The sequence below is a fragment of the Rhinolophus hipposideros genome, assembly GCF_964194185.1.
Source record: "Rhinolophus hipposideros genome assembly, chromosome: 9".
NCBI lineage: Eukaryota > Metazoa > Chordata > Mammalia > Chiroptera > Rhinolophidae > Rhinolophus > Rhinolophus hipposideros.
This window is the reverse complement of record NC_138055.1, coordinates 33,624,133-33,643,500: the sequence shown is the minus strand read 5'-3', so window position 1 is coordinate 33,643,500 and position 19,368 is coordinate 33,624,133. Positions and strand designations below refer to the sequence as shown.

Here is a 19,368-nt window from a genome sequence, read left to right as displayed (position 1 = left end):
TCCAGGGAACACTGATGAGAAGTGGCTGAACTAAACTGTCAAAAGGAGTAGAAGGTAGTCAGGTTCTTGCCAAGGATATGATGCTCTATGGAGCTAGTTAGAAATACAGAGTGTCAGGACTCACCTCAGAACTATTGAATCACATCTGCATTTTAAACTAGATCCCCAGGTGACTCATAGACACAGCGAAGTTTAAGAAGCCCTGAGTTGGGTGAAATGGTGAAAGAAGAAAAAAGGAGAAAGTGTTTTCCAGGCAGAGATGCACTTAGGAAATTGCATATACTACAACACAGACAGGGGATCCAGTTGAAGAATTTGAATTAGGGGTGTTTTGGAGGATGGAGCTGAGGAGGTTGTCAGGGACCAAAACCCGAAAGGACACACTTTACTAAGGAATTCTAAGGTTTCCTGAAAATGTTGGGTGGTGCTGCATGATTTTGAATAAGCAGAATGTTATAAGCAGGTTTTAATCATAGATATAAATATTGACATGTATAATTGACATATATTAATATCACTGGGTTTTATAATAGACAGGAAAAATGACATAAGTATCAACTTGCAAAACTGGTATTTCTGTAATATTGAGTCTTCCCATCAGGAACATGGTTTGTACTCCTCAGTAAAATTCTATAGTTTTTCATAAACTATACATGCCAAATATTTCTTTTTTTTAAAGTTTACTTCTAGTCTTTAATACTTGTGTTGTTATTATTATTTGGATATTTTGTTCTATTTTATTTTCTAAAAAGTCTATTTAGGATCTTTCACTCTATTTTATTTGTAACAGATTTAGCAAAGAAGTGAGTTGTTTCATGTTCATATTGTAACTTGCCATCTTTACTAAAGTCTGTTATTGGTTTAGTTTGTTCAGCTGATTCTCTAGGTGTTTCTTGGAGGTGAGTGGAGTATCTGTGAAAGAGTATTATATTGAATCTTACTTTCCAAAGCTGATATTTCTTAGCCATTTTTTCTTGTCTGTTACAAAATCCAGTGATATTTATATGTCTTATATCTCAGAGTTTTATAGTTTCTGGTCTTACAATTTAAGCCTTTTAAATATAACATTTCAAATGTTTAATCTTACAGAAAGAGAGTCAATAGACAATATTTATGATTTAAGAGGAAAATAGAATCAATGCAGATTTTTATAATTTTTGGATAACCAACTGCTTATTATTTTTCAGATTGTTAAAGAAGTGGCTATAACTTCCATGTTGCTAGTAAGAAATAAAAGCAAAAATTTAGTATACATAGCATATGGAAGAATAAAAGAAAAACATAAGGAAACAAAAAAGAATGTTATAAACAATATAACAGAAGTAAATCCAAACATCAGATATGACAATTAAATATCTTATTAATAGACACAATTATAGATAGTAAAAATAAAATCCAATTTTGTACTGTTAATAAATATCCAACCTTAAACAGAACACAAAAAGATTTAAAAATAAAGGTAGGACCAAAGTATAGCAAATAAACATAATCGATAAAAAAAGCCAAAATGTCAATATTAACATTAAAATAAAATTCAAAGAAAAATTAACTATGATAAGTTTTAAAAATCAAATCTATATGTTATAAGGATATAATAGTTATGAAACAGCACGTTAAATTTTACAAATAAAAACTTATGTTAAATGAAAGTAATTCACAAAAAGTTATTCAATCATCATTGGGAAATTATACCATAGTATTGCTCTTGAAAGAGAGAAAGTCTTAAAAGAGAAAACAGGGAAAAAAAAAACTATCAAAAGATGTTAACAGTATAATTAATTGGTTTGATATAGTAAATATATACCTAGTGGTGTCCTCTATAATCAATGAATATATTTTATTTCCCAAATCTGAACATTTTCACAAATTGATTATTTATTTGGCTTAAACCTTCAATAAATTTCCAAAAGCATAAACTGAATAGGCTTATAAAAGTGATTAATCTAAAAATTTAAAGACAAATTTATAAATGTGATTAATCTAAAAATTATAAATTGTGGTTAATCTAAAAATTTAAAGTAAGTTTAATGGAAATATCCCAACAGGGAAACTTTAAATCATTCTCCCTTCACAGAGCAGTAGGAATTTTGTATCAAATAGAAAATTAAGAACAATTAGGAAAATATCATTGGTACTGTAGCATGGCAAACCTGTTGAATTATGTATAGAGCTATACGTACGGCATATTAATGTTTTCATTACGAAGCTACAACATACAATCATAAGTCTACAAATCAAGAATTTAGCTAAAGATTTTTTTAAAGCATTCCTAAATGAAGCAGAAGGAAAAAAGTAATTAAAGTAAAACACAAAAAATTAATCAATCAGTTAGCAGAGCAACAGAATCCAAAAGCCATTTCTTTGAAAATTCCAATGAAATAAGTCCCTGACAAGCATAACACACAAAAAAAGATAAATCCAAGTATACAATATTAGGACTGGGAAAAGAGTACAATGTAAACCTAAGCTTAATTGCTCTAAGTTTATAAAATTAGAAATATCTTTTGAAAATCTGGATGATTTTTCTAGAAAAAATATAAATTTTTGAAAATTGAATCAGTAAGCAGCTGTTTTTAAAAAAGCTACAAAAAGTAATTAAAAACTTTTCACAGTATTTCTTAAAAAAGTCTAAAGACATTCTTTCAAATGCAAAAAGAACGGATAATTCCTACACTATAAAATCTTTTCCAAAACATTAAAAACTAAATTGTTTTCTCCTGAATTTTATAAAACTGCATAATCCTGATATCAGAAGCTGACAACGATAGCAAGAAAATTAAAAAGGATAAATTTGTGTTTTCCAAATATAATGTATTGAAAATTAGTTAGATCCAAGACTTTTTAATAAAAAATTGGATTTAACACTAAATAGCTTTGAGATGCCTTTCCCCTTTAGGAGAAAGGCAATATACATCATCATATTAAAGAATCTGAGAGATTCTGCAGTCATATAAGAGTTACCATTAACTCAGTATATTCCAAAATTATTCAAACGTAAAACACTTTTTACATCACACTTATTAATATTTAAGTATGTTAATGTGCCTCTAATACTTGATTCATAATAAGTCCTCTTTAATATGTTTGCCCCCCTCTTTTTCATTGATTTTTCTAATGGTGGGATATGGCTTCGAGAGTAGACGGTGTCCACCTTAAGCACAACCACTCAGGCCTTTCGGAGACCTACTGATTACAGAGCTGACTAAAAATGTGATCATTTTGGCAACGTAAAAGTAAAGGTAGAGCTAGCAGAAAGGGGTCAATGAAGGAGTGCTTGGACACATGGAGGAAAGGAAGGAAGCTCTAAGACCTTTATTTACGAAGTTGGGAATATATGATACTGTTCATGTTTGTTGAAAACGAAACGGAGATATCGATGTGACATTTGAGGAAATTCAGAATGTACAGATTACAGGGGAAGAAGAACAGGGGGTGAGTGACATTTGTCCTGATCTATCAGAGGAGAGAGCCAACAGACAGTGCCCAAAGTTAACACATCAAAAAAATAGGTGCATATTATTTAAAGATATGGAAGTCACCCTCAGAAAAACCAACAAACCAAACTGTTTAGGAGTAATTGCCTTTGAGGAATAGTAGTGAAGGTGGGTTAGAGGATTGTCACTTCTCATTTTAAATCATTTTGTACCATTTAATTTTTTCAAAACCATGGGCAAGTTGCAGCATGCTACAACTTTCTAACGTAGATGTACAAAACTAACTTTTAGCAAAGTTAGTGGAAGACAGCAATTTTTGATATAGATTAATACAGGCATAAGATGGCTGTCTGAATCTGATAAACCTCAGTTTGAATCTTGGCTCTACCAACTTCTAGAAATTGTTGACTTTGGACAAGTCACTAAAACTCTCTAAGCCCTAGTTTCTTTCTGAAAATATCAGTAATTATACCTAACACATGAGGTTAGTTTGATCTTTAAAAAACTGAGATACTGTGTCTAAAATATTCAGCACACATAAGGAGAGTGCTTAATATTAATTGCTATATGTCACAGTTGTTATAAAAATTAAACAATTTATTATTCCCAAGTATATGTTATAGTCAACTTCTTCTTTCAATCTCCCTTTATGTGTAAGTGCATAAATGTGTAATATTTAAATAGCGATTTCTTAAATGCTAATGGTCACAAAAGTTCTTCCAACTGTTTTTAGAGGTTTCCGATCGTTTATTTTTATTACCTGCTTTAGAGGCTTCATGATGTAATGGAAGAACCCAGCATTAGTTTGACTGCCTCCACCTTGGGCAAATCATTTTACCCAATTTAAATCACTCCATTTATATAATGATATTGCTGGAGCATTACCTGTCTGAAGGTTATAGTGAATCAGATGTTCATTTGAGGTGTTAGTCAACTCTAGGGTCTACAGCTGTAGAGTAAGAAAATAAAGTGGCCCATTGACCGTGGAGCCATTGTGGGATCCCACATGTCAGTCAAGGCATAACCTCTAATGTTTGGCCCTGGGACTCAGGGAATTTTTTTAACCACTGAAATGAGGTTTGGTTTGTTAAAAAAAAATAATCGTGTCCTTTCTGAGGCATAAAAACCTGCTTGCTTCTGTCAGATGAATTTACTCATCTAAAATATCAACGTTCCTTTTCGTAAATTCAATTCCCCACTAATTAATACCCTCTTATGCCATACAACTGAGTCTGACATACATAATTTCACTGTCAAATTAATGATTATGCATAAAAATATACTTTCTTTTCATTGACATTCAGTGCCTTTATAAAAAAAAAAGCATTTCATCATCCTTTATGCCAATTTTTATTTTTCAAGTTATTCAGGAGTACGTTGGGTAGGATTCTGTTTAGAAATTTACTTGCAAAGTAGTTATTTTTCAGGATATTGCTACAAAAAGCTTTGAAAAATAAAAAGGATGTGGGAGACAGGACGAGGAACTGGAATTTTAATTACACTTCTACAAAGAAAACTCTTGATAAGTGTACTCACTCACTCATTCAGTAAATATTTGTTATGGGTAAGATTGATATTGAGATGACAAAAAGCATTCCTGCTCACAAGTTAGTATGGCAGTAGCAGATCTGAAATAGGCCTGCTGGGAAGAAAACATAAGGCTATTTTCATTTTAAAAATTAGTAAAATACAAAATAACCTTGCATCACTAATTAAAATAACACAATTAATATATATTTAAAGGACATTTTCTCTGCTTTCTACCCCCAAACTTTCCATCTCCAGGTTTTTTCCATTCACATTCACATAAAGAAAAAATTAAAAGATTGCAAATCATTTTGTTTGCACTATTTTATTCTTCCACTGTGTGAGTAAGGCTGCTGTGTTTTTGAGCTGGGTGTTTTTGTTAGACTTAGACTCCAAGACACACCTCAAAAATAGTCCTTGTTTGAAGTACCCTGTTTATTGTTCTGTTTGTTCTAAAAGCTGCTTAGAATTGTAGTACAATTCCGGGACTCCACTGGTGTGAACTCCACCTTAGATTTGCTTTTCTTGGGAGGATCAGGCCCCTCTTGTGCAGCTATGGTGGAGAAAGAAACACATAGACAGAGGGGAACTGAAGATTAAAGATGGTGAACAGCTTGAGATTATCATGCTAAGTGAAATAAGTCAGACAAAGTCGAGACCCATATATGACTTCATTCATATGTGGGTTATAAAACTGAAAGCAACAAACAAGACAAACAAACAAAGAAACATACAAAAACTCATAGACACAGACAACAGTGTAGTGGTTACCAGAGGGTAAAGGAGGAGGGGGTGATAGAAGAGGGTAAAGAGGATCAAATATATGGTGATGGAAGGAGAATTGCCTCTTGGTGGTGAACATATAATATGATATATAAATGATGTATTATAGAATTGTGCACTTGGAACCTATATAATTTTACTAACCGATGTTATCTTAATCCATTAAAAACAAAACAAAACAACAAAAAAAAAAAACCCACAAACCCAGAGATACAATATTGACAGCAGACACTTTTGATAAAATTAACTTTTTTTTTCAATAAAGAAAATTAGAGTCAAAAAAAAGATGGTGAACTGCTGAACCTACTGCATCTAGTCATAGGAGCACCAGGAAGCCAGCACCGAGAAAACGCCTGTCTTGACTTTTGGCTTTTTCAGTTGCAGAGCAACATAGATGTATTTGGCAAGCTGTACCCACAGCAGCCCTCTGCCCAGAAGCCCTTTGGGTGCCAAGGAGAGCCCCAAAAGGAACCACACCATCATTTAACCCATCACTCTGCATTCCTATTATAACACCTAGGTTTATTGTGAACTTTCAGAAATTCAACTATGTGTTAGTATGACATCATGTGCATAAGTCTGGAGCTGCTTACATACATTAAAATATGGGCAGTATTGTATTTAACATTATTTTTTAATCCATTGAATTCATAGGACAATAAAGTATATTAATATTAATTTTATTACTTTACAACTATGATCACTTAAAAATGTCACACATAAAGCTCATGTGACAAATGGCATAAGAGCTAATAATCCAAACTTCGACTACCCCAAGATCATTTGCCCCTATACATTTCTATATCAATTATTGTGTTTCAAAGAAAGGAGGAGCTTAAAATGACATTTTCCTCTACACGATCTGACTCTATCCTAATGCCATCAAGGTAATATTTGAAGAAGTTCAAGATGTGGTTTAATTTTCTTTTTAACAGTATTCTCTTATCCTAGACAAGTTTCTCAGTTTAAAAATTACTTGACACATAGCCATTAGACTACGGAGACAATTTTTCTACTAGAAATACAGCTAATACATCAATGGGCACAAGGCAAAATTAAGCAGATTGAGTAAATCAGATAAGAGATTTGTATATTTAAATTAAAAGTTTAACTTTATCATCTATATTTCCTATACTATCATTAGTTACATTTATCATGTGCATGATCTCATATGAAGGATCAAAAACAAAGTAGACGGGTTTTGAAAGGGTAAAGAATTTACACATTTAAAACCCTTTTGATTAAAATCTGTTTGCAGAATTTCCAGAAATTAGAAAAGATGGCTTCAAGTCCTCATTGTTCTAAAGTTGTGTTTCCTTGCCTGGCCAGCAGTTGGGTTGTAGCAAATGATCACTTGTAGTACAATTTTCCTTTCTGATTCTTGTAGACACCATTGTCCTTTCTCTCTTGGTTCTGAAGCTTCTATGTTTTGAAACACAATTTTTCTTTAAAGTGAAAAGTACTGCAATACTTAGGAAAATGGACATTATGCCCAGCATCATAGTTAGTCCCAGATATATGTGTCTAGAGAAAGAGAGAACATCAGTCTTAATTATTATAATCATCCAACTTTAAATAAAATGTGAAAGAAAGCTCATCATATCATTCAATAAATATAAGTATCAATGAAATCCATCGATAGCAATAAAACCATCACAAGGACGGTTTTCTTTAAGACTGCAGATTCAGTGGCTCTCAAAGGGCTTTCTATGAACATTTGACAGACTACTGAAGGTAGTATGCTTACATAGAGGAATTTTTTATAGTACCATCATGTTCAGTTACTACTAATTGCATAATCAGTTCTATCGTCTCTGTAAATTTGTCCCTTAGACCAGGTGACCTTAGCCCTGTTTGCCCAGAAATGTCCCAGCTTATCTAGTGTTGTCCCAGTGTAATTTTTAATAATGGCTCCTTTAACTCTCAAACGTATCCAGGTTAGAAAGATAAATCATGTGGCTACCCTGAATCTTGCAAAAATTCACTTCTACAGAAAAACTGCAAGAAGCAATGTTACAGGGGAATCAGAGCTCTTGGTAGAGTAGGATGACTTAAGAATAAACCAGAGGTTTAAGTCAGTTTTTTCTATGAGAAGTCTTTAGTTCTACATTCTACTATAAGACACAAAGATACGGAAGGACAGGTTGAATGATGCATTCCAGTCACCTTGTACATGCACTTACGGTCTCTGATTGAGTTACATTGTCTTTACATTACAGTGAATACAGCCTTAATAAATGTGAGTAAAGTGTGAACTTTACTCACAGGTCAGGTCCCTTTCAAAGACCAAAATAAATTTCTCACATAACATCAAAGCCTATTAAATTGAGCAAACTTCTTTAACATGATTGGCTCAATTCACACCCAACTTCCAACTTACATGGCTCAGCACCAAGTGCTTTTCTCTAGAAAATGCTCAGATTGTAAATCGAAAGAAATCCTTCTTGCTTTTAAGCCATTGAAGCGTTGCTTTAAGCAATAAGGGAACTAAATGTTTGATGAATTGAACTGAATGATACCATAGTGAAAAAGCCATGTCCCTCAGCCCCATACATACTCCCACTCACAGAGAAAACCTTTTACTTTTATGCATTTCAAGTACTGGAATAATTGAACATCAGTTTGGCAATAAAAGCCGGATAAATTTAGAGCCAAATTCAACTCTTGCCCAAGGGGATTATTTCTGACGTAAATGGGACAGTTTGGCTCAGTTTGGAAAAGAATAGAAATAAACCCAAAATGTGACCCAAATTTAAATGCTTCTGAGTTTCAGGGAATTACTCATATGTATGCATAAACTTTCAAAATGCTCTATTCTGGAATCTTATGTCATATTGAAAAAAAAATGATTATCTAAAATACAAGTCAAGATTAGGAATGGGGGGGGGCGGGAAATGAAAGATATAGCAAAATCATTAAATGATAATAGAATTATTCTCTAAAACAATACACTTCTTGATTACACTATCCTTTTCCTTACAAGCAGTAAAACTGCATGAGGAATTATTAGTGCCAATTATGTTATGCAAACCTGCAGTAAAATATGGCAACAAGTTTGATACGGTACCTAAATGCATTTGAATCATATAACCTGCAGGATCCTCTATTTCCACATCTTTTAAATCCCCATTTGAGGCATGAAGTGTCAATCAAAACTCCAAAATACACAGGAGCTGGAATACCTGCTGTGAGAAAAACAGATAATTTTTACTAAACATAGATGCACAACTTTTTGGTTATCCTATAATGAATGATTATCTGGAATTTTTGGACTGAAATGCCACCCCAAAATATGCTTCTAAGGAAAAGGTTATTTTAAGAAACAGAAGACACAGGAGAAGCTCTGAAGACATGGCATACATTTCGTTTTTGTAAGGGAAGTTTACATTTATAAGGAAACCTCCATTTGTAGGGGTGTCTCCTTCTCTCCATACCAGGAAGAGAAGGGTTCTAGACTTAGGAAAGACCTAATTGATTCTATTTTACATAAACTCCCATGAGCAAGAAGAGCAATTAGATAAATATATCTAACATCAATTTGGATTATTTGGTGTCAAATAAAATTTCTCTTTCTATATGGTCCAATTTAATAGGTTATTTATTGCTTAAAATATGTAGATAACTATCTTTACATTGCTTTTAATAGTAATGTGAAGAAAAAAGATTCAAAATGCTTGCCATTTTCTGGATATGTTTTAAATTTTTCATAATGACAAATGTTCAAATATTCACAAACTTAAAATGAACCCATAAATACCATCACTAACTTCAACCATTATTAATATTTTGTCATTCCCGTGTCATCTATCTCCAGACCCTCACCTCTCCCATCCTCTGAAATTTGAGGGGGGGAATATTTTAAGAAAAATCTCAGATATCATGTTATTTACTTTAATATGTATTTAAGTATGCATGTCTGATGGCATTTTTAAGCATACCACTATGCCATTCAACACATTTTATAACTTTTTAATCTAATAAAAATCCATATTTATGCTAAAAGATCAGACAAAGACACATACTATATGATCTTATTTATCTGTGGAATCTCCATAAAACACGCCCCAAACTCATAGTAAAAGAGATTAGAGTTGTGATTACCAGAGAAGAAGGCTGGGGTGAGCATGTGGGGAATTGGAGGAATGTGGCCAACGGCACAAAATTCCAGTTGTAAGATAAATAATTACTAGGTATGCAACGTACAACATGATGACTATAGCTAACACTGATACCTATGTAGGAAAATTGTTAAAAGAGTAAATCCTAAGAGTTCTCATAACTAGGAGAAAATTTTTTTAGTTTTTATCCTTGTTTCTTTTCATTGTATCTATGGATGGATGTTAGCTAAACCTATCGTGATAATCATTTCACAATGTATGTACATTAAATCATCATGATGTACACTTTAAACTTATACAGTGATGTGTGTCAATTACGTCTCAATGATACTGAAAACAAAATCCATACTCAAACTTTTCCGAATGTCTTCAAGTCACTGTTTTAGCCATTGGTTTATTCTTCTCAGGATTCATACCAGGTAAACACATTACATTTAGCTAATGGCTCTTTATATCAGCTCCCTCCCCAATTTTTTTCATACTAATGATTTTTGAAGAAAGATATTTGTCCTATAGAAACTGCCACAGTCTGGATTTAACTGCTTCTTCACAACATTGTTTAATTTCTTGTCCTATTTTCTATTTTTGCAATAACCTGGTAGTTAGCTCTTGAATGCACTCAGGTTCAATTTATCTTAGGCAGGAAGAAGATAGGTGGTTCTGTGTGTCCTGGCAGGAGCCACATGCTGTCTGCTTGCCACTCTTACTAATGTTGAAAGGGATCTGAGACTCAGGCTATGCCCCCCATTAATGAAGTCTTCATCAACTTTCACCTACAGCTTTTAGCAAATGTTGATGAAGTTGCAAATAGGGATTTTTAAAAGTTGTATTAGTTCTTGTGTACAAATTATTTAGGATTTTTCCGTAAAAGAGAATTTCCTTCATGACCATTTAGTTACTTTAAAATATAGTTAATGGAAGAAAGGTGTCATAAGTGGTCAATTCTTTCCCTTCACCAATTTTAAAAATAATGAGCTGGTGTGCTAGTGTTCTCCCAAATTATTTAAGTATCATTATGAATTCATGTATTTATATATAATCAATACATTTTAATATTGTGTAGCTATTAATTATCATCATCATCATTATTATTATTATTAAATTTTCAATTTTCTTCAACCTTAGGCAAAATTCCTCAAATTGGTCCTGTGTCCTTTTGACATATCCCTATTAGCCTCTGACAGTTTTCTCACTTTCCAGCACAAAAAGTCCCATAAGAATCATGCATTTTCTACCCTAGACCTTGAATTGGTCATTTCTCCAAGGTACTATGGTTCCTTTACTGAGAAATGATAATTAGAAATTACTGAGTGCTACGGATGTTCATTTCTTCAAGATTACATATATTCTGGATTTTTCAGGAGACAGAGCTATAAAATACACATTATTTAAAAATAAAACTATGAGTTCATATTGACATTTTACTTATTTTATGCTTTTATAACTTTTCTATTATGCTGAAAATATTGATTCTTAATGATATACATAATATCTCATTTGCTTTATCTTAAAATATATAATAGTTTCAATAGAACGATGCCAAAGTTAGTATTAATTATAAGACTATAAATTGTAGTGAAGCTATAGAGATTTGGTAATAATTTTATCTTTTTAAGTTGTTTAAAGTTTTTTATTCATTTTTTTCTGTGTGGTTATGTCACTTATACAGCTAATTTCAGTTTGTTTAAAACATTTCTTTGGTTCTCTTAATTTAATTGTTTAATTATGTAAAAACACATGACTTCAAATTAAAAATTATATAATAGTTATATTTACAAAGATTCATTTCTATCCTGTCCTCTATTCCCTCTTTTATTTCTTCCCTAAGAGTAACCTTTTTTAAAAAATTAGTTTTTAGTTTATGCTTCCATTGTTGCTATTTTTAAATAAGAGCAAATATCTTTGTATATGTGTATAATATGTCTGCCTTTTCATACTCACACCAAATGCATCATACTATAAACACTGGGCTACATTTTGCTTCCTTTCACTTAATGGCATAGCATTTAGTATTATAGACCAAATTGTGTCTCTCCAAAATTTACCTGTTGAAGACCTAACTCCCAATGTGGCTGCATATAGAGACAGAGTCGTTAAGGAGACAGTTAAGTTTAAATGAGGTACTAAGGGTGAGGCCTTAATCTGACAGTACTGGTGTCCTTACAAGAAGAGAAAGAAACAACAGAGACCTCTCTAGCTCACACTCTCCCCATGTTTACAGAGGAAAGGCCATTTGGGACACAGTGAGAAGGTGGCCTTCTATAAGTCAGGAAGGGAGGTCTCACCAGACTCCAAACCTGTCCGTACCTTGATCTTGGTCTTCCCAGCCTTCAGCACTATGAAAAAATAACTTTCTGTTGTGTAAAACTCTCAGAGAATGGTGTTCTGTTATGACAGCCAGAGGTGACTAATACACTTAGTAACAGTAGAGAGAGATTTTTCCCCACTCATCCTTACAGCTGCTTAGTATTTCATTCTGTGAGTTTACTATAGTTTATTTAACCAGACTCACACCGATGGACATTTAAACTGCTTGCAGCCTTTCACTATCACAAATAATGCCACAATGATTTGATATTCATAAGATTAGACTTATTTCATACTTTTGCTAGCAAATTTTTTGACAACAATTTCTAGAAGTAGGAGTGCTAGGTAAGAAGATACATCTACATGTGATTTTGTTAGTTTTTGCTAACTAACTTTCCCCAGAAATAGTATTATTTTCTCAATAGTAATGTATAATATGAACGTATCTAGTTTCCCACGTACTGCAAACATTTGGTAATTTGCCTACGTGAGAAGTAAGAACTGGTATCTCAGTGTAGTTTTAGTTTGTATTATTCTTATTATGAGAGAGGTTGACCATTCTTTTAGACATGAAGAGGCATTTACATTTATTTTACTGTGAAATGGTTGTTCATATCTTTTACCCATTATTCTATTTGGTTGTTGGTTTCTTCATTTTCAACACTTAGGATCTCTCTTTAGATTTCTCTAATCTCTTCTTTGACCCATTCGTTCTTTAAAAGTATGTTGTTTAATCTCCATGTATTTGCGTTCTTTCCTGCTTTCTTTTTGCAGTTGATATCCAATTTCAAAGCCTTGTGATCAGAGAATATGCTTGGTATGATTTCAATTTTCTTAAATTTGCTGAGGCTGATTTTATGTCCCAATATATGGTCTATCCTTGAGAATGTTCCATGTACTCTAGAAAAGAACGTATAGTCTGATGTTTTAGGATGAAGTGCTCTATATATGTCAGTTATCTCCATTTCATCTAATGTGTCATTTAGGGCAGCTATTTCGTTATTTATATTCTTTTTAGATGTTCTATCCATAGCTGTCAATGATGTATTTAAGTCCCCTAGTATAATTATGTCTCGGTCAATTTCTCCCTTTAATTCTGTTAGTAGTTGCTTGGTATATTTCAGTGCTCCCTGATTGGGGGCATAAATATTGATGACCGTTATGTATTCTTGTTGTGTAGTCCCCTTTACCATTATGAAATGTCCATCTTTGTCTCTTGTTGTCTTTTTCACCCTGAAGTCTGTTTCATCTGAAATCATTATGGCTACACCTGATTTTCTCTGGGTACCATTTGCTGGGAGTGTCAATTTCCACCCTTTCACTTTGAGTCTATGCTTGTCCTTGTAGCTGAGATGTGTCTCTTGGAGACAGCATATGGTTGGGTTTAGTTTTTTGATCCAATATGCTACTCTGTGCCTTTTTATTGGTGAGTTCAGTCCATTTATATTTAGGGGGATTATTGATATATGAGGATTTCCTGTCATTCTATCTTTAGTTTTCTGGTAAGGCTGTGTCTCCATTGTTTCTTTGTCTTTTTGTTGTTGTCTATTATTTCTGTGTGGTGGTATTCTATATGTTTCCCTCTGTTTCTTCTTTTATTACAGTATTTTTTTCAGTTCTGGATTTTTTTTAAAGTGGTTACCCTTAAATTTATGGAAAAGAAAGTTTGATATTTAGAGTATTCCATTTTCTTCAGCAGGCTTACTTTCTCCATTTCCATGTTCCGGTTCAGGCCTTTAATCTCCCCCTTTTATGTTTTGGTTGCCAAAAATTGTCCCTGTTGATGGTGGTCGAATAGTCTCCTTTAGTATTTCTTGTAGTGCAGGTCATGTATTAGAAAATTCCCTCATCTTCTGTATGTCTGGAAAGGTCTTTATTCCTCCTTCATATCTAAAGGATATCTCTGCTGGATATATTATTCTTGGCTCATAATTTCTCTCTTTCAATAGTTTGAATATTTGGTTCCATTCCCTTCTAGCTTGTAGAGTTTCTGCTGAAAAATCTGATGATAATCTAATGGGCTTTTCCTTGTAAGTTACCGTCTTCTTTTCCCTCGCTGCCTTGAGGATTCTTTCTTTGTCGTTGATTTTAGATAGCATCAATACAATGTGCCTTGGAGAAGGCCTGTTATAATTGAGGTAATTAGGTGTTCTATTTGCTTCTTGGATTCGAGGTTCCAGTTCTGTTCACAAGTTTGGGAAGCTGTCATCAACAATTTGTTTGAATATATTCTCTGTTCCCTTTTCTCTTTCTTCTGCTTCTGGTATGCCCATTATTCTTATATTGCTCTTTCTGATGGAGTCAGAAATTTCTTGTCAAGTTCTTTCATTTCTTTTAATTCTCAAGTCTCTTTCTTCTTCCATCTGTGTGATTTCCAGATTTCTGTCTTCGATGTCACTGATTCTTTCCTCCATCTGGTCAACTCTACTACCAAAGCTGGTTATTTCATTCTTGATTTCTTCAATTGAGTCCTTAATTTCCAGAAATTCTATTTGGTTCTTATTTAGAATTTCCATCTCTTTTGCAAAATGCTCACATGTTCTTTGATTGTGTTTCTGACTTCATTAAACTTCCTTTCTGTGGTTTCTTGCATCTCGTTGAGTTTTTTCAGAACTGCAATCTTGAATTCTCTGTCATTTAAGTCACATGTTTCCATATCTTTAAGTTTCTTTTCTGGAGACTTTTCACTTTCTTTCTGAGCTGTCTTGTTGCCTTGATTATTCATGGCAATTACTGATTTATTATTTTTCTTCCTAGACATCTACAGGAGTGACTTCTGCAACAGGTTGATAGGAAGAGGTCTTTGTTTTGTTTTCCAGTACTTGTTGGTAGAATGTTTTATTTTCTCTTCAACTGCAGCCTTTTTTCTCTCCCATACATGGTAGTGCTATGTTTTCTCTACACTATTCCAGCTTCTAACAAAATGGGGGGGATTCCCTGGGAGACGGGTTCTCCTTTGTTAATAGTTCATCTGGGTCACAGGTCGCAGTGTCCGTGTGGGTATGCGGAGAGCTTTTGAAGTTCCAAAGCTCTTCCTGCACCAGACTCAGAGCCCGTGTGTTTCAGCAGTTCTGTTTACTTCTGCAGGGAACCGCCCAGATAGGTAATGCCAGGGGCAGGGTGAGTTGTGAGAGGGGGCCCAGAGCAATGGTGGCGACCACTACCACAGCTGGTCCTGCCTCCACAGCTCCCTCCCTTTTGCCGGAAGCAGTTGGGCTGTGAATCTGTGTGTGCGTTCCACAGTTCTTAGAACAGCAAACATTCTGTTCTTTTGATCTGACGCTGCCACTGTTTGGCTTCTAGCTTCGGGCAGGTGGGGGTGGGGTGAGCTCTGGGAAGGTAGGGAGAGGGCGGCTAGTCTCAGAGCCTAAGGCTTCCATTCTCTGCTCAGCAGTGAGGGTTTAAACCACCATTTTCAGCCTTCTTCCCTCAGTCTTTTCTCCAAGGTCTCTGCCGTGAGGTTGGGTTCAGCCGTGTTATATGCTGCCCCCTCAGCCCTGTGGGTCATAAGCAGAGCCCTAGCAGTCCGAGTTCTTCCCTCTTCCGCAGCTCCGGTAGTTCCAGGATACACTGAGCTTGGAGCACTGAGCTAGGTCTGCGTCCTGCACCCGCGAGGCTCCGTCTCTGCACCTCTCCCCTCCCTCCTCCCCCCTTGCGTGATTCGCCCACCTTTAGGTGAATTCAGTAGTGGACCTCTTCATCTTGCCTGTTTGCTAAGCAGGGAGTCCTTTGTGGAGTTATTGTTGTTCGATTAGTTGTAAATTCCAGGAGAGCTTTACAGAGGCTCACCTCATGCTGCCATTTTGATGACGTCCCTATAGATTTTTATTTTTATGGAATCAATTTTACAAATCATTTATTTTACTTGAAGCCTTTTTCACACTGTAGGTCAAATTTATATTCTCAAAGGGAGGTGGATATAGAAATCAATTCCATCCAGGGACATACTTCAGGTCAGTAATCTGACATTTTTTCTAGATAACCTGTTTTTATAGAATAGAATTAGAGCCAGCCATGATGGCATACACCTCCACTTTTGTTGTTTTCTCAGTTTTATCAAGATTATGTTATATTTTCATTTAACACCTGTTTATATCAAGACCTATGCAAACCAAATTTATTTTCAGATTTTTTTTTAAAGCTCTAAGTTTGTTTTCTTCCTGTAGATCTTTTCTGTTAAATTGCAGAGGAACATTTATGATTGTTTCACTTTCTTCTTTAGAACATAAGCATTTTAAGGACAGAAACCTTATCTGACTCATTCACTCTATTTCCTATGGTTTTAATAAATGCATATTGAAAAATCTGGTAGTCAGAAAAAAAAATTCCAAGTATATTAAAAAAATCATCAACTCAAACCCATACTGCTTGATTCTTTAAATGATCTCACCTTTCTACCAAAATAATATATCCTAGCACTGATTGTAGCTCAAAATAATTCCTTTCATTTTTTTAGGCTTCAGCCTTTCTTACTGATTCATTTTTTTTTTTCTTTTCTTTCTTTCAGAGGTCTTTCTCATAACAGCAAAGGATTTTTTGACAATAGACCAATGCTGGAAATTACAAGATTGTTAAACAAAAAACTATCATTACTTTCACAAAATCACTTTATATAACATTGGACAGCATTGGCTCTCAGTAAATATTTCTGGAGAAGTCAAGGAAAGGAGGGAGGGAAGGAAGAAATGAAGGAAGCAAATAAAAATAATAGGAACCTAACCATCTACATCATTTAGTTATATGTAATAATTCTATAAAAATATTTAGGAAAGCATTCAATATATACTTGTAATTGCTACCATACTTAAAACATGGATTATACTTACCAAGAACTCTTATTGCTAAGGTGTAGATACCCAGGGCAAAAGACTTAAGTTGTGGCTTTATGCACCTAAAATAACAACAAAAAAACCCATATACATATATACATATAGAGATACATGGTCCATTAAAGCAAAGAGTAATATTAATGATAATCCACTTAATAAACATTACACATGAAATGAGATTAGAATTCAAGTAGCATTTATGGAGATCCCCCTAATGTCCTAGCATGGGGAAAGCAAATTGTGTTAAATTAAATGCAATGTTAAATTAAATGCAAAGAGTTTACACTTAATATTCCTCCAAGGTAAATCACCTCTACAGAACATATTCAAATATTGCTGGGTAAAGTAAAGTCACAAGTTTTACCAGAAAAATAGCAGACTCATGAAAAAACAAAACAAAACTAAGAATCTCCAAATTTCTAAGGAATTGCAAGAATTTGTGGCAACAAAAGGGGTTCATAACCTATAACTAGTTTTTGTGGTTTTGGTCTGAAAGCACAGGATCATATCCATCTGAGTTGATATGATCATCATCATTGTGGCATGCTAAGTGTGTTTGTTAATTAGGGGATATCTGATTTTCCAGCAAAGTACAAAAATACATAAAACAACAAGAGCATCCTTAAAACATGTATGACTGTATAGCTTTAACTGATTGGCCTGAGGATTTTCATAGTAATAATAATGATGACATATTAGAAGTACTGAGTATTAACCATGGCACTAAATTCTTCATAGGTATAATATCATTTAATCTTTGCTTTAAAAGAGGCAAACATCACTACTTTTCTCTTTCAATCAAAAACACCTCCTTATGACATCAAAATGCAGCATGGTTCATTTGAGGGGCTGGTGGTGAGGAAATTTTTTCCTCTAGTAGCCTGATTTTCATTTGGCCTCGGTAACTACTTGACACAATATAAGAAGATGTTGAAGAAATAGCCATCCATGAAGAACTATCCTAGTCTAAGAACTTTGGGGCAACACTTTCCCATCTTTTCAAACCTATGCTCCCATTTGAAAATACAAATATTTCATGTTTCCTTTTCCAGAAAAACAGATATTTTGGATGTCTTATTTTCTGTTTACCTTTCCTAATCAATTTCCATAATATAAACTGCAGGAAATTAAAGATGTATACGATACTTTTGATTAATTTTAGAAATATTTAATACTCATTCTTGGTATATTAATTTAAAAGTAACCTACTTCATTTCACAGAAGATTAGTTTTTAATAAAATTTGATTTTTATGTTTAATAATTTTATCAGAATTAGTAATATTTTAAGTTATTTTTGTTAATTGTATAATAGTAACATTTGCAAGGCTAATTCAATTAGGAATATTTTATTATTGAGAATACTTGTTACAAAACTAATATTTTAAAATTTGGATTTATATACATTTTTTTATGGAGCTCTATGCCAGGAGAGTTAACAAAAAAATGTTCAATCACAAATTATATTACAATAGTAAAAAAATCCTATAGGGAATTTGGATGAAAACATAAATTCAAGGGGAAGGGAAAAATATGTAACACTTTGACTATTAAAAACCTTTTCATGTAATTTTAAATTAGGTAATATTGGTCATTTAGTCACTGTTCGTTAGATCCATTTGATTACATTTAAAATAGTAGCCTACATATAAAATAATTATATTTTTACATGTAAATATTTACAATATACTAGATTCAATACTTATTATTTAAATTTAAGATAACAGATTTTTAGATTTCCACTTCAAAATATGCAAAGGAGTGCACAGTATTAAAAATTCTTTGAGGGTTTTATAAGCAAAAATGTTCCCAGTCATTAACACCATATTCATGGATTAGGATCTTGAATTGATCCAAAAGCCATTAACACCCCCCCCCCCATACACATGTACACAGACAATTCCAGTCACAGCAAGAGTACATAGAAAAAGTAATAACCTACATTACAAAGTAGTAATAAATGAAAAATACTGTGGCATCATATAGGCCTTTAAAAGGTCTTATCAATTGTATCATCCATAATTCAGTGAAATCACATTTAATCTAAAACACATTTAGTCTGTACAGACTAATATTATCACCAGCACTAGAAATAGCATACTGTAGTTATGGAGTGAATATAGTGACGTGGGCACTAACATTTCTTTCTAGTCCAGTGGTTTGTAAATATTAACTAGAAAAATTTCTATTCAACCACATTTTTGTATAAAAAGCTAAAGTGGGAAAAGTATAAGTGGAACAAGGATGTAGGACAAATTTCCTGAGAGAGCTATAAGGAAGCAGGATGATTCTGTAGAACAGAATTTGAAATCACTGCTGGAGATGATTATAGTACATCTTATGCTAAAATTGGGGCAAGAGTATCAGTGTTC

The 19,368-nt window shown here is 33.5% G+C and overlaps 1 protein-coding gene across 4 annotated transcripts in view; it reads right to left on the bottom strand.

Annotated features, from left to right (window-relative positions):
• Positions 1–5,957: 5,957 nt before the first annotated feature.
• SLCO1C1 (solute carrier organic anion transporter family member 1C1) overlaps positions 5,958–19,368 on the bottom strand; it is a 64,060-nt gene continuing 50,649 nt past the window's right edge. For 3 of the 4 annotated variants that reach the window (XM_081059546.1, XM_081059547.1, XM_081059549.1), the window contains 3 exons: positions 16,996–17,060; positions 8,812–8,929; positions 5,959–7,268 (listed from right to left, as the gene is read on the bottom strand). In XM_081059546.1, the coding sequence (XP_080915672.1) occupies positions 7,046–7,268; positions 8,812–8,929; positions 16,996–17,060 (406 nt within the window). In that variant the 3' untranslated portion in view covers positions 5,959–7,045. Of the gene's footprint in view, positions 7,269–8,811; positions 8,930–16,995; positions 17,061–19,368 lie in introns of all 4 variants that reach the window. The other variant, XM_081059548.1, reaches the window with a different exon arrangement.